Source organism: Cyanistes caeruleus, chromosome Z (assembly GCF_971803275.1).
Source record: "Cyanistes caeruleus chromosome Z, bCyaCae1.hap1.1, whole genome shotgun sequence".
NCBI classification, from domain to species: Eukaryota; Metazoa; Chordata; class Aves; order Passeriformes; family Paridae; genus Cyanistes; species Cyanistes caeruleus.
Window position 1 is genome coordinate 19,911,367 of NC_141732.1, and position 13,337 is coordinate 19,924,703.

General features: G+C 40.8%; 1 protein-coding gene across 4 annotated transcripts in view; it reads left to right on the forward strand.

Annotated features, from left to right (window-relative positions):
* The window catches only part of TRPM6 (transient receptor potential cation channel subfamily M member 6), a 91,887-nt gene that overhangs the window by 12,700 nt on the left and 65,850 nt on the right, over positions 1-13,337 (forward strand). For all 4 annotated transcript variants that reach the window (XM_023944834.2, XM_086869833.1, XM_086869834.1 and 1 more), the window contains exons 2-3: positions 6,282-6,361; positions 7,150-7,188. In XM_023944834.2, coding sequence (XP_023800602.2) covers positions 6,282-6,361; positions 7,150-7,188 — 119 coding nt within the window. The remainder of the gene's footprint in view (positions 1-6,281; positions 6,362-7,149; positions 7,189-13,337) is intronic.

Consider the following 13,337-nt stretch of genomic DNA (forward strand, 5'->3'; position numbering starts at 1 on the left):
AACAGTCGCATGCTCACATCATGGAATCTGAAAGCACTGAATATTTGGGTTGGAAGAGAGCTTCACGGTCATCATTCCAACCTACCTTCCTCTAGAGCAGGTTGTTAACAAAGTGTGACTTCCTGGGGCCCTTCATGCTTCCTCCAGCTCAGTTTTGCAACCTGTATTTGCTTTTCACATCAGACACTTCAGATATATCTGACCTTTAGAGAGTCAACTCTCTAGTCAACATTAAACCCTATGTTGGGAAAACAAAATAAGCAAAAGAAATCTCTGATATTCACTGTAAGAGTTTTTTTTTTTTTTTCTTTTCTTCCTCCTGGTTTAAACTAGGAACACCTTTGTGCTCTGTGATTTTGAAACCTTTGATGAAGGAGCATTTGTCTCAGCAATGGATGGTTGACCTCTCTGATTGCTCAGTGCTAGGCAGGTGAGACCTGATTTTAAAACAAAGCAAGTTGATTAGCTCTGCTGAAATCAAGTGCATAACAAGTAATAAGAACTGCTTTCCTATGACTGGCTTTCAAAGTGGAGATCTGAATGAGTCTTGAAGCATTGTATTGACCCTCTGAATCACACATTTGAAACATAATTTTCTTATGGCTTCCTGTATTTTCACTTTTGAATTACAACAAGATCATTTCATATGGGATATGTAACTTGCTTTGAAAATCTATCATTTTCTGATTATATTAATCAGTTAAAAAAACTCCAAATGCTTGACTTTCTTTGGGACTGACTTCTAAAATATTGCTAGTAAGACAGTAAGTAAATAGGAGTTAGTAAGTAGGAGTGTCCATTAAAAAAACTGTGAAAATTTTGTCTCCAAAAGAGACACAGTAAAATAAGGCATGGTTATATTTAAAAATTATAATAGTTTTAAAATATGGTTTGCATTAATTTGCCATTTCTTCCTCTATTACTGGTGCCTGCTCTTATTTGCTGCATGTTTTAGGCACTAAATAATAATAATAAATAATAATATAAATAATAATATAATAATATAAATTATAAATATAATTTATTCTGCAATTTGTATTGTTTTCCATCAATTACAATCTTTAGAAGATGTATTTCTGTATCTTTGTGTATAACTAACTTTTTTAATAATCCATATTTTATGCTGCTCACTGAACTGGTTTTATAAGAGATGATATGCAGTCTTATACTGTATACATTGCCAAGGTAAACCAAATGTCAGCTCTTAGCAGGGTGGCTGCCGTCATCCATAAACACATTTTTTACTTTGTGTATGGGCCACAGTTATGAAGCAGTCAGATCTAAACTTTGTCAACAATCACCACTTTTCTAGAACAGTGGGTTTTGGAGTGGCCTCCTTTAGGTGCAAGGCTGAATTAGGTGCCATGTTACAGAGACTTTTTGCATTTGCAGTTGGGGAAACCTGTTTTTAAGCAATTCACAGGTATCTCCTGCCACTACAAAATTTCTAGGAATGTTTTTGAGACCTGTTTCAAGGATAGAGCTAAGGAATGTAAATTGTGATTTGAGATTTCTTCTGCTGATTTTTTTTTTTTTTTTTTTTCAAAATCCTGGGCAGCTGGCAGCAGTGTTAAGGTGAGGTTTTGCTTGGGCTCTGCAGAGGGACAGGTTGCAGCCCTTCATCTGCAAACCATGATTTCCTCCACAAACCCTTGCATTCTGAGCTGGGTGTGTTCTTGCAGCAGCGCTCTTTTATGTGTTTTTCTAAAACATTGCATGTTAAGGGCTTAGTTGATTAGTTAACAAACTTAAAAACTTAAAAAGTAGAAAGTAATAAACTAATTAAAGGTCTAGTATTCCAGACTAAGCTAAGATTTCCATCAGTTCACGGTTCTATGTGGCCCAGGAGTTAAGCTGGAGGTTTTTTTCAGAAGGAGGGTTTTGGTTTTAGTATTTCCTGCATTTTGTTGTTGTTTGGTATACATGTTGGTATTTGTTGTGTTGTGTGGTCTACTCTGGGTCAGAAGCATCACACAGGAAAGCCCATTAAAGTCAAAGAGTTTTTGTTTTTTTGGATAAACTTGGGTTCAAAATAGTGGAAACAGTTTTATGAGCCTTTGATGCAAGACCCTAATCCAGAAAATCACTTAAGCATACCTACTTAGCTTTTAAGTACAGTTGATTAACTGTGAAAGAAAATGCTATAGCACTCTGCTGAGTGAAGATTGAATTTATGCATTTCTGAAAAGTGAACATGCTACTTTTTTTTTCTGAGGAAAAAAATCCCTAAAATCTCTCTTCAGAGATTGATCAGAATGACTGATGAGTTATAAGAAGTTCTGTAATCCTGTCCTGATTTGGGTCTGCATTTACCCTGCAAGCACAGGTGACTTCTGTTACTGTTTGTGCTGTATTTGTGAGCACCTAAGAATATGTTTCCAGTGGATGAGTTTGAATTGGTTACCAGGAAATAATCACAGAAATTCTACTGTGACCTGAAATTATATACTGTCTTCAAAGTGAGAAAATATAAAAGCATCTCAGTGTTACTGGATCTGTAGTCTGGACGGGTGAACAGTGGAAGCACTCAAACAAAATTTATTCACACAGTATTTTTCAAATCTTAGTGAATTTTAGTGCTGAAAATTTTCTGGTGAATTCAGTTGCTTATAACTGTATTTCCACAGATGTGCAGAATCCCAAACACTAGGGCAAAGAAGTAGGTAGGAAAGACTGGAAAAGCAAAAGCTGCCAGTTAGTTACAGATTCACTGATGTATTGTAGTGATGGAGATCAGAAGAACCACAGCATGTCTGTCTTGGAGAGCCGGGTGCTTGTCCTGTGACAGGGTGGCCTGAACACAAGAAAACTCTGGAAGACCTGAGAGGTCATTGAAAACCTCTCATGAGTTCATATTTTACTGCATGTGGCCCTGGAGTTTTGCAATGTTCTTCTACCCTACGTGGACCCAGAGTGGTGTTCTTTGTTTAGCAATCAATTGTTACATTACTTCATACCATAAGCATGCATGGAGTGGATGCTGAACCACAAAGTTCCTGCTCCAAAAAGCTTATGTGAGACAGCCTGTTAAGTTGGAAATCTCTTTAATGCTGGCAATAACCAGTTGGTAATGAAGCCATGTAGAGTTTCCAGGGGTAAGGAAGGGTTCAAGACATACCGGTGTGCTTAAGCTCTTGTGAAATAGTCTTGAGTAGTAGTTTACAGGAACTCTGGCTGCATTTCAGGCATCTAATGTTACTGCAAGTGACTTGCTATATGTGAAGTTAATTTTGGAAGGGTTTTAGATACTTTAGCACACTCTGCTTGCAGTGGGATTCTTGCACTACCTGCAATAAGGGGAAGTTTTTTCTCCCCTCTGATGTATTTGAATAAAGGCTGGTCACAGACTGCACCATGCTGACTTCTCACAGACACCTGAAAGTAGTACCACCTTCCTTCACAGGCACTAAAAGTCAGTTTGGGTCTTTCAGGTGTTTCTGATTATTGACATCATCAGTAAGGCTCTTTTCAGGTACTGTATGCTTGAGTACTGAGGCAATTCTATCAGCCCGATGATTATGTGTTGCCTTTTTAAAAGGTGCTTGCTTTCACTTAATAATTTGAGGGTAAGAAAAGGTTGTATAAAAGTTGTATACGATGCACAACTTTTATATTTTTTTGGCTAAAAATTTGACAAACCTGTTCAACAATGTAGAAATACAGGCCCTAGTAGTTAAGTTCCTTCAGGAAACCCCAGTTCTTGGAAAATGACATTGTGTACTGGTTTCACTAAACACAGAGTATATGCAGAGCTGAGGTATGGTTCTTGACAGAACTTTTCAGCTCTTCAAGTACTGTGTTGGCTAAGCCACTGTGTTTCTCTGTTATCAGTACAATTTTGTTGCAGTTTCAGTAAGCTACTTACAACTTGATTGCTCTGCAGTTTCCAGCACAACTGTACTTTTTGTACATTTGCCTAAATGAACTAACCTGTTATGTAAACTGGCTAGTCATTGTGTGATTTCTAATTACCTGCACCTGTCTGGAGCTCCGATGTGTCATTAAAATCAATTGCTGTTGTTTTGTCCAAAAACTGATTGTGTTCCAATAATGGATGAAATTATTCTGCCATGAAGATGTGTGCCTTTTAATTTTCTTTTGCAGGGAATTGAGCAGTGTCCAGAGCAGCACGGTGTTTAATTAGAAAATATGTGTATCTATGCCTTTCACCCTAAAGAGGACATAAGTACATATAAGGATAATAAAAGATTGTTGTTTTGTATTTACAGTCTAGCCTAGTTATCCTGAATTTGGTACTTGACCAGTGGACAGTGGTTATTGTCTGGTCTTGAAGGAGCTGAATGTTTCTTGCAGCTCTTGGTTTAGTAAAGCTAATTTCAGGGCAGGAAGAGTGTACATGAGCCCCCTACTTAGCAGTGTTTGTCTACAGGCTTTGACTTGGGCAAGCCTTAGCAGGGTTGGTGGTGGAGGGGTGTGTGGGCTCAGGCAGGAGAAAGCAGAAGCAAAAACTGAGGCATTCACATGTTTCTGCTGGATGGACGGGCAGTGATTTCAGCGAGGGGAGCAGCACAGCAGAGGATCACAGGGCTGTCCCTCTGTCCCTGGGGGCTGGTGGGCCAAGCTCTGCGCACCAGCCACCCCAGTGAGGTGGTGGCACGGTTGCTCTCCTTGCTGATAGCCCTCTCCTGCATTTTGAAGCACCTCTGTGCTAGGCTGGGTTTTTAGGTTTTGTCTGCTCTCACTACTCAACAGAAAGTATTCGAAATAAATGGGTGGTGTGTGTGTTTTCCTATATTTTACACTCTGATCTCTTTCTTTACTTCTGGAAACCTTAATTTTTGAACATTTTGACCTGACAGTGTCCCTTTAATACCATATTATGCAAGGATCTCAGACATTAAAGATATTGGAAAAGTGATTAAAAGCAATTTTCTAAAAACTACTCATGTGCCTTAAATTTCAGAGCCAAACTCTTGCCACTCCATTGACTAAATCAGTCTAGAAATCTCCAAAGCCTCTTCTGTGGCAGGGAATTATAAGCAGCAAGCCTAATCCTCAGACTGGTGAGAAAAGAGAAGCCAAAACTCCCAAACAAAGGTCTCAGGACTACTTTAGAGGAAAACCAGGAGGAAAGCAGCTGTATTTTTGTCTCCTTTAGGATTTGATGGTGAAAAGGATACGTGTCAGTGATGGCTGAGGTTTATGTACCTCACTGTAGTGACAGGAAACATTTTAATTTGTGGTTGAAATTTAATTAAATTATGACAGTTTCAGAACATTAATCAGAGTTTTGTGAAAGGAGATGTGCATGCTGCAGAGGTCTTCTACAAAACTAGGAATCAAGAGCTAGACTAGAAAAGTCTGCTGTTCAGAAGTCTTCTCTTTTCATTTTTACATGCCCAGCCCTGATGAAGTCATGGATGACTGTAAAAAAGTATGACATTTCAAGCCCCTTTTCCTGATGAGTCTAAAATGAGTCTAAAAACCTAAGTAGAGCCTTAGATTAAGAAATGTATATTAAGATTCTGCTGTAAATTTTACATACTAAGTGAAGACTTTACCTTTAAAAATTAAGAATAATTACTGAAGTCACAGAGATTTCAAAGCTTAGCATCCAACAATTACTGTTCCTTTCAGGGAATTTGATCCTGATAGAGCTGAAGAGAAAGGTTCAAAGACTTACAGTGAGATTCTTTGAAAAGGAAAAATAAGTCTGTGTGCTATAGTGGCTGTTCAGTTTTCTGAGCTGTAACAAGCATCACTGACACAGCATACCAGGAAGCAGAGGAGAAAGCCCATCTGCCATGCACCCTGAGTCCTAGGTCTAGGTCCCTGCTTTTGCACTTCACTCTGGACCTAGTTCAGCAAAATGTAAGCAGAATGTATCTGTTCTTGACCCTATGAAGAGTTATGAAAGGGCTCAACCATTTCTTTCAGGTAAATTGAAAATCTTGCCTCTTTTTTTTTTTTTTTGACACAGCTTTATTAAAATTGCAGTTTGCTAGTCTTCTGGCAGGAGAGTGCAGTTTTAAAAGAAATTTTGATTCATCCTTGCCACTTGCTCTATTGCACCTGTGTTTGACAGAATATCTAAATTTTCATGGTGGCAATAAATTTAAATATTGATCTTGGGAGATTCTGTAAAACTTGGAGGTGAAGGGCTATGACTGTTCAGAGCTGTAGTCTTACACCTAACATAGTGTAACACCTGGAATAGTTCTGAGTCATCTATATACTGGCCAAATTTTCATTACAGTGCAACTTTTTGACATTGTGCTCTGAAGTTCAGGAATGCATTTTTATTTGAAATGTCTTTTTAGCCCCCCAAATCTTGGATCGAAGAGGTCTTCAGTAAAAGAGAATGTGTGCACATTATTCCCAGCTCAAAAGATCCACACAGGTAAAACAAGGAATTTCTCTTTTTTCTATTAATTAAAAAAAAAATCAGAATAACCTTTTATGGGCATTGTGTTTGGTTTGGATGGTGTTTTTCAATGTCAGAGTCAATGACTGCTGGTCTCTGGGTTTTCATGGATCCCATCCCCAGTCTGGTTTAAATGAAACTATTCATTTGAATTAGAAGTTGGCAGCAGTTAACCTTACTATGTTTTTTAGATTTGTTGCTCTCAGACTGGTAACAAAAACAGGTATGGTATCAAATTAAGAGACTGAGCTACAAGGAGTTACTGCTGTACCATTTCCCCCTTCCTCAGAATAATTACTGCTGCTAATCACAGTCTTCTGATACAGGAATTTCTGATCATACTGGTGTAGAGTGTGAAAAGAATAAGAAAGAGATAAAATCCTCAACCTGTGCTTTAGGACCTGAGGAAGCAAACTTGACTTGGCATTCTGTATTACATATCTAGCAGATGGTGTGGCCTGGACAAATGTGAAGAGATCAGGTTCTGAGAATGTAAACTTGTAATTTTGATCACGTGGATAGTGTAGCATTTGCAAGATAGGTAATTCATCTACGAAATGCATATCTGACATAGAGTCTGAGTTGTGAAATACCAAACGAATCACTGAGGTAATCCAGTACTTTTTCCAGGTGTTAATGGTGGAGATGGCAGCCTTGTTTTGCTGATGAGAATTCTTTCACTGTTGAATTGATATTGTAAGAATAGCATTAAAAGCTGTCTTATTTTACACAAGCATATGTTAATTACCCACCTTTTACCACAGATGTCCTGCAGGATGCCAGGTGTGCCAGAATTTAATCAGGTAAGAGTGCATAAATATATATGTACTAATTTTATAGTGACCTAGTAATAGGCAATCCTAGTCAAGGAAGCAATGACAAGAGAAATATTTTTCTTGTTTAAGCTGAAAACAGCTTTTCTAGGGTTGTGCTGGAGAATGCTTAGCATAAATATAGGTAGAATAAATTGTGTGATAACTTTTGATTTATTTGCAATAGAAAATTCTACCCAAATACCTTGTGTGTATGATTTTGTTTTAATCTCCTCTTGAGGAATGAAAGGCAGAAATGTATTTTTAAATAAGAGTAAATTCCAGCTATATCCCAGATTATATGAGAATAGCGAGTCTATAGCAATAGAAAACAGTGAGAATTTTGGAATGAAAAAGAAAATGAAGGGAGAAGAAAAAGGGTAAAAGAAGCATCCCTGATAATAGTTTTTTCAAGATTTTTCACCTTCTCTGCAGTGAGAATTCTGAGCCTCAGCTTTTGGGAAGACAAACAACAAAAATTCAATCACTTTGGTGCCTTTGAATTGTGCTTTTTTCAAGAAAATTGTATTTTTTTTGACCTGTATTAATTGCTGGTTTTGATCCAATATTTGCCATTCAGATAGTATTACATCTTGGCACTGCGTATTTATGATAATACATTATCAGTTACTGGAACAAAAAGTTCAACTTTCATTTGTTTTGTGTTAATGGCACCTGGTGGCTGAGGCAATAACTGATGACTAGCAAGCTGGTGTCAAGTAGTCCCATGATCAGTGTTAACATGATTATCTGCCTTTCATTATTCTTCACATTTTGTTTTGCTTCTAAGATTTACAAGAATTAAGTTTTACAAAGAGTAAATCAGTTACTCTCAAAATCAAATCACTGTAAAGGGCTGATATGCACCTTGTAAGGCGACTGATGTACGTTTCTTTTCAGGAAGTCTGAGCTCCTCCTAAGAGAGTAGTCTCGTGTATGTCTTGCTTTAGAGCAGAAGAGTAGACATTAAGAGATTTTTACAGGTCTTCCAAGAGAAGAAATGCAGGAGGTGTTTTAATGCCTGCTAACCTGCAGATACTCACCTGGGCATTGCAACTAAAGTTACACTGTCCTTCAAAATATAGTAGTTTAACTTCATCTCAATCCAGACTACAGCAGTTCTGTGCTCCTCCCCCTCTCTCCTCTCAGAGTGAGCGTGTTGTTAATCAGTCTGGGAAGACCAGTAGGACAAAAATTAACCCACAGAAGTGGAAAACCAAATCAAGAGTAGCTTTCACCAAATCAGCCTCCTGGTCAAACACAGTTTAGCTGCATAAATGTGAATACAGCACCAGGAGACAGAGGAAGAGAAACGGGAAATATGCACTCCATTGGATGGATTTGTTTTTTTCTTTCACTTTTCTCTGTCAAGACATCCTGTATCTTTGTATGTCTTTTATCTTGTAGTCTTTTCTTTCAGTTTTTGCTGACCACTTTCATGCTGTTTAGATTAACATGAATCGAGTTTGTTGGTCTGTGTTTGCAGAATGCGTGTGGGTATCTAATGTATATTTCAGTCAGCCCTTAAGTGTATTTTCCAAATGTTAATTCTTCTTGTCTTCTTGAGTATGTCAAAGTGCACAGAGAGCTTTCTTCTGTGAGAATTTTTCTGTTCCTAACAAGGACAAATAATTTCCATATATTTTCATATTTCTTGTGACTGGTTATATTGTATTAACTAGATCAGCAATGAAACAGGGTTTGGGCCTTCTGAGTTCTCTAGTATTCCACAACAGTCTAAGAATCATGTGGATATACTTGATGCCTACTATAATTCAACCTAATATTGTAGGCAAACAAAATCTCTTAATGATTTCTTTTGTAGAGAACTTCCAAAGTTTGCGAGCAGTTTGTGAATGGAAACAATTTGTGAATGAGTTATGCAACTAATTTGCTAATTCTAAGTAGAATTACTCCATTTAGAAGTAGCTAATCAAATTTGTGTAACTTACCCGCACCTTTGTCCACACTCCCCTGGTGAGCTGAAATGAATCTCTGCTTTTCTATGCAGTACTTACATCCCAGACAGCAGTTAGAATGGACTCACCACATGAGTATTCAGAAGTGAGGTGTCAACTTCCTGCATCCTTATACATCTGAGATGTTCTTGCAACTTGTCTATATGTATTGCCTTTAAGGCATAAGTTTTAGACACAGCTTCTAACTTGCTGCCTGTTAGGGCACTAGGTACTGTAGTCTGATTCCTGCAGTTACTTTTATGTCAGTGTCAACCCTTTGGGTTTTTCCCTGTTGCTCCAAGTGTGACTTTTCTAGTAGCCTGCTTTTATGTTACTGATGATGTCCTGACATTCTCTGGTAGCTTGGCTAGCATTTGAGGCAAAAAGGCCAAGTCATTGCAAAGGTGTTTTGTATCAATCCATATCCATATATCCATAGGATCACAGAGCAGCTCAGGCTGTCAGGGACGTGGTCTCCAGTATGCTGGGGAGGTCAGATGAGGATGCTTCACTCAGTTGTGTGAAAGCCCCAGGGATGGAGATGACCCACCCTCCCCAGGTGCTTACTCCACCACTAGGTTGTCCTCCTGGAAAAAAGGCTTCTTCTTATTTCCAGCCTCAGACTGCCATGTTTCAGCCGTGCTGCTGCCTCTCACCCTCCTGCCATACATGACTGAAGAGCCTATCTACATCTTCTGTATCCCATCCTATCAGTATCATATCCTATCAGTGCTGGGTGTGCTGTTGGAGCCCCTGAAGCCATCTCTCATCCCAGCGAACCATCCCCTGTCCAACAGCCTCTCCTCAGAGACTGAGGGCTCCAATTCCACCATGTGTCGCCAGAATAATCACTCTGCCCCTAAAGTCTCTCCACCCTGCTGCTGTCTCTCCTGTGTTGTTGACTGAAGTTGGAGGTGATACCCAGACAGGGGCTGAGAAGCACCAAGCAGAGAGGATGGACCCTGCTGTCCCCTCACACCATCCCAGGCACTTCATTGCTGCCCAGGCACACGGATGACCCTGGCTTAGCCCACTGACACCTGTGTCCCACAGCTGCCCCATTCCTAGGGCTGCGCATCCCCTCCATCCCTTTCTCCAGGTTGCAGGAGTGGCCCTGTACAGACCTGAGGAACCCTTCTTGGGACTGGCCCACCACCCAGCCATGTCCTCACCCACCAGCCTGTCATCCCTCCCTCTGTAATGTCACAGCCCAGCTACAGAAGCCTGCCTAGAGCCAAGGCAGGTGCTCTCCTCTCATCCCCACCATTATATTGCAGAAGGCAGTGAGGTGGGTCAGGCAGGACTGACCCAGGGTAAATGCTTGCTTACTGTTTCCTGTCACTGTCTCCTCCTTCCTGTGTCCAGATGTGGGCTCCAGGAGGTCTCACTCCTTGATTTTACCTCAGACCTATGGCCGGATGGTGGCTGCTGTTCCACAGGATGGCTTTTGCCTATTTTGATGCATGACATTTGCCTTTCACCAGTCACTGGGGACACCTTGATCTTCACAACCTTGGAATCTGGCTGTACAAGGGCATCACCACCTCCCTCAGCACCCTGGGATCTGTGAAACGAGTGCTTCTGTGCTATCCTGACTCAAACATCATCTCAGCCTGCTGGTGCCACTCCACCTTCGGCCACGTCTCCCAGAGTGTAGGAGGCTTCCTTCTCCCATTTGCTTTTGCAGAGCATTGAATCAACCAAATATAATTTGCCTGGGTTGAAAAATGGAGTGCAGACCTAATTTCATAGTATCTTCTGGGTATCAAGAAATGCCTTACTTAGTGCAGCTCACCTCCTTAGTCACCTTCAGGTTGTTTTGGGTTTTGGTTCTGGTTAGTTGGTTAGTTGGTTGTTTGGTTTTTTTAAAAATCTGTTTCTTTGTCACCAGTTAGTTCTCACTCATCTCCACCGAAAACTCTTTTAGAATGCACATCTCGCAGATGTTTACATCCAACCTGCCCCTAAATGGACAAATAGTACAGTTGAGGCCTAAGGCAGTCGCTGCATTTGGGTTTTTGAAAGATGTTTCATTTCTTAAAAGAGGAAAGAAAAGAATTTATCTCCATTTCCTAGGGTATATTAACTTGTGAAATGTCTAAAGGAGAGCTGGACTGTCAGCTGTCACTATAAATTACACTGTAGTCCTGTAGAAGACACTGAGGCCTGTTGAAACCTGTGTGAGAACAGTGATTGAATTTGGAATCTGGGTTATTATTCCAGATGCAAACCTTCAATGCTAACTGAGTTTCTGGTATCTTTCTGTCCTGTTTCTGGCCAGGACAGGGTTAATTGTTTGCAGAAGCCAACCAGGGGCCTGACTAGGATGCAGAGGTTTTTCTCTGAGTCAGGTCATTGCCAAGGCTTGGGGGGAAGGGAATCTCTTCTGGGGAGGAGGGGTCCCTTCTGGATCGAGGTAGTGGGGTCTTGTCTATTGTCAGGTGCTTCCTGTGTGAATCATTCATTTTTTGTGCCCCTTGTCATCAGTTGGTTGTTACTGTTCATTTCCTTGTCTGGTTGCTGTTTCCAGCAAACTGTTCTTATCTTAACCCATGATCTTTACCTTTTGTGCCTCCAGTCCCCCTCTCAGCCCCAAGAGGGGAAAGTACAGGGGGAGGAGGAGTGGGCAAAGTACGTGGTTTAACATGTTTCAGTGGGAACACCAAACTGGGGAATCACAGAATTGCAGAATCACAGGTTTGGAGGAGACCTTCAAGATCATCGAGTCCCACCCAACCCAAACATCTCAACTAAACTATGGCACCAAGTGCCACATCCAGTCTTTTTTTAAACACATACAGGGACGGTGACTGCACCTTACTGCACCTTTCTGCATTTTACCACACAGAAAATTCCAGTACTTCGTCACCTTTTCTGTAAAAAACTTTTTCCTAATATCCAACCTATATTTCCCTTGGCACAGTTTAAGGCTGTGTCCTCTGGTTTTGTCAGCTGTTGCCTGGAGAAAGAGACCAACCCCCCTGACCACAATCTCCTTTCAGGGAGTTGTAGAGAGTGATGAGGTCACCTTTGAGTCTCCTTTTCTCCAGGCTAAACAACCCCAGCTCCCTCAGCCATTCCTCACAGGGTTTGTGTTCCTGCCCCTCACCAGCCTCGCTGCCTCCTCTGGATGTGCTCAAGTGTCTCAACCTCCTTCCCAAACCATGTATTACCATTCCTAAAACATGCCAGCCTTTTTTGGCACCTAATGAGTGGCAGGAAGAGCTGAGATAACAGCTGATCAGGGCAGAGCTGGTTGGAAACAACTTTGCTCTCAGTATTTGTTGCTGTAGGTATGGAAGCACTGCTCAAAATGTTACTAGGTCTGTTCACGTGGCTGCGGTACCAGCACCATGTATGCTACCACATGTGCTCCTTAAAATGATTTTTCTCTAAGTAGGGAGAAGAATCAAGATTGCTTTGTTCCATTATTGTGTGATATCAGCTTATGGCATCATAGCATCGAGGGCAATGGTGGTCATTTGTGATCTGTATTCAGTGGTGCTCTCCTAACCTTATCTTGGGCGCTACCTTTGGGACTCCATTAGTAATCATATCAAGACATGGGTAAGATGATTTTCTCCAGGTTTTCATCCCATTTTTCTCCTGCTACAACAGCTTTGGAGAATTTTTGGATTACTTTTAGATATTGAGGAAACCGTGTTCTTGTTGCTAAGTCTGCCAGGTCCCTCAGTATGATCCACACCACAGCTAGAGTCAAGAAAGAGATTTCTGGGGAGGGTTATTTGGAGTTCTGCTGCAAGGGTGGACAGTCATGAGTGGCATGCAATGTGGAGGGACGTGGGCCAGTATTTGGAAGACTTATCCAGTGATTTGGAAGTTCACCTCTGCACAACTATAGGGCCTTGTCAAAATGATAAAATATATCATGGAGAAATGCTGTGGCAGTTCCAGGAAGGTGAGAAGTTATACAATGTGCTGGGCTCTGGTTGCTCTTTACCAAACACTGCTCAATGCTAGAAAGTGCCCTCAGGGGGAGGACAAGGAAAGCAAAGCAAGAGACACTGCAGTCACTCAACTGCAGCTGAGCCAGAGGCACTGGATCAAGTGGTTGATAGGGCAGGAGCACAGGTAGTCCTCAGTCCCTTTGGTGGTGGAGAAAAACCACTAATAGAATAGGAGAGCCTACAGTATCAAAAAGTGCCTCAAGGGCTGGTGTCA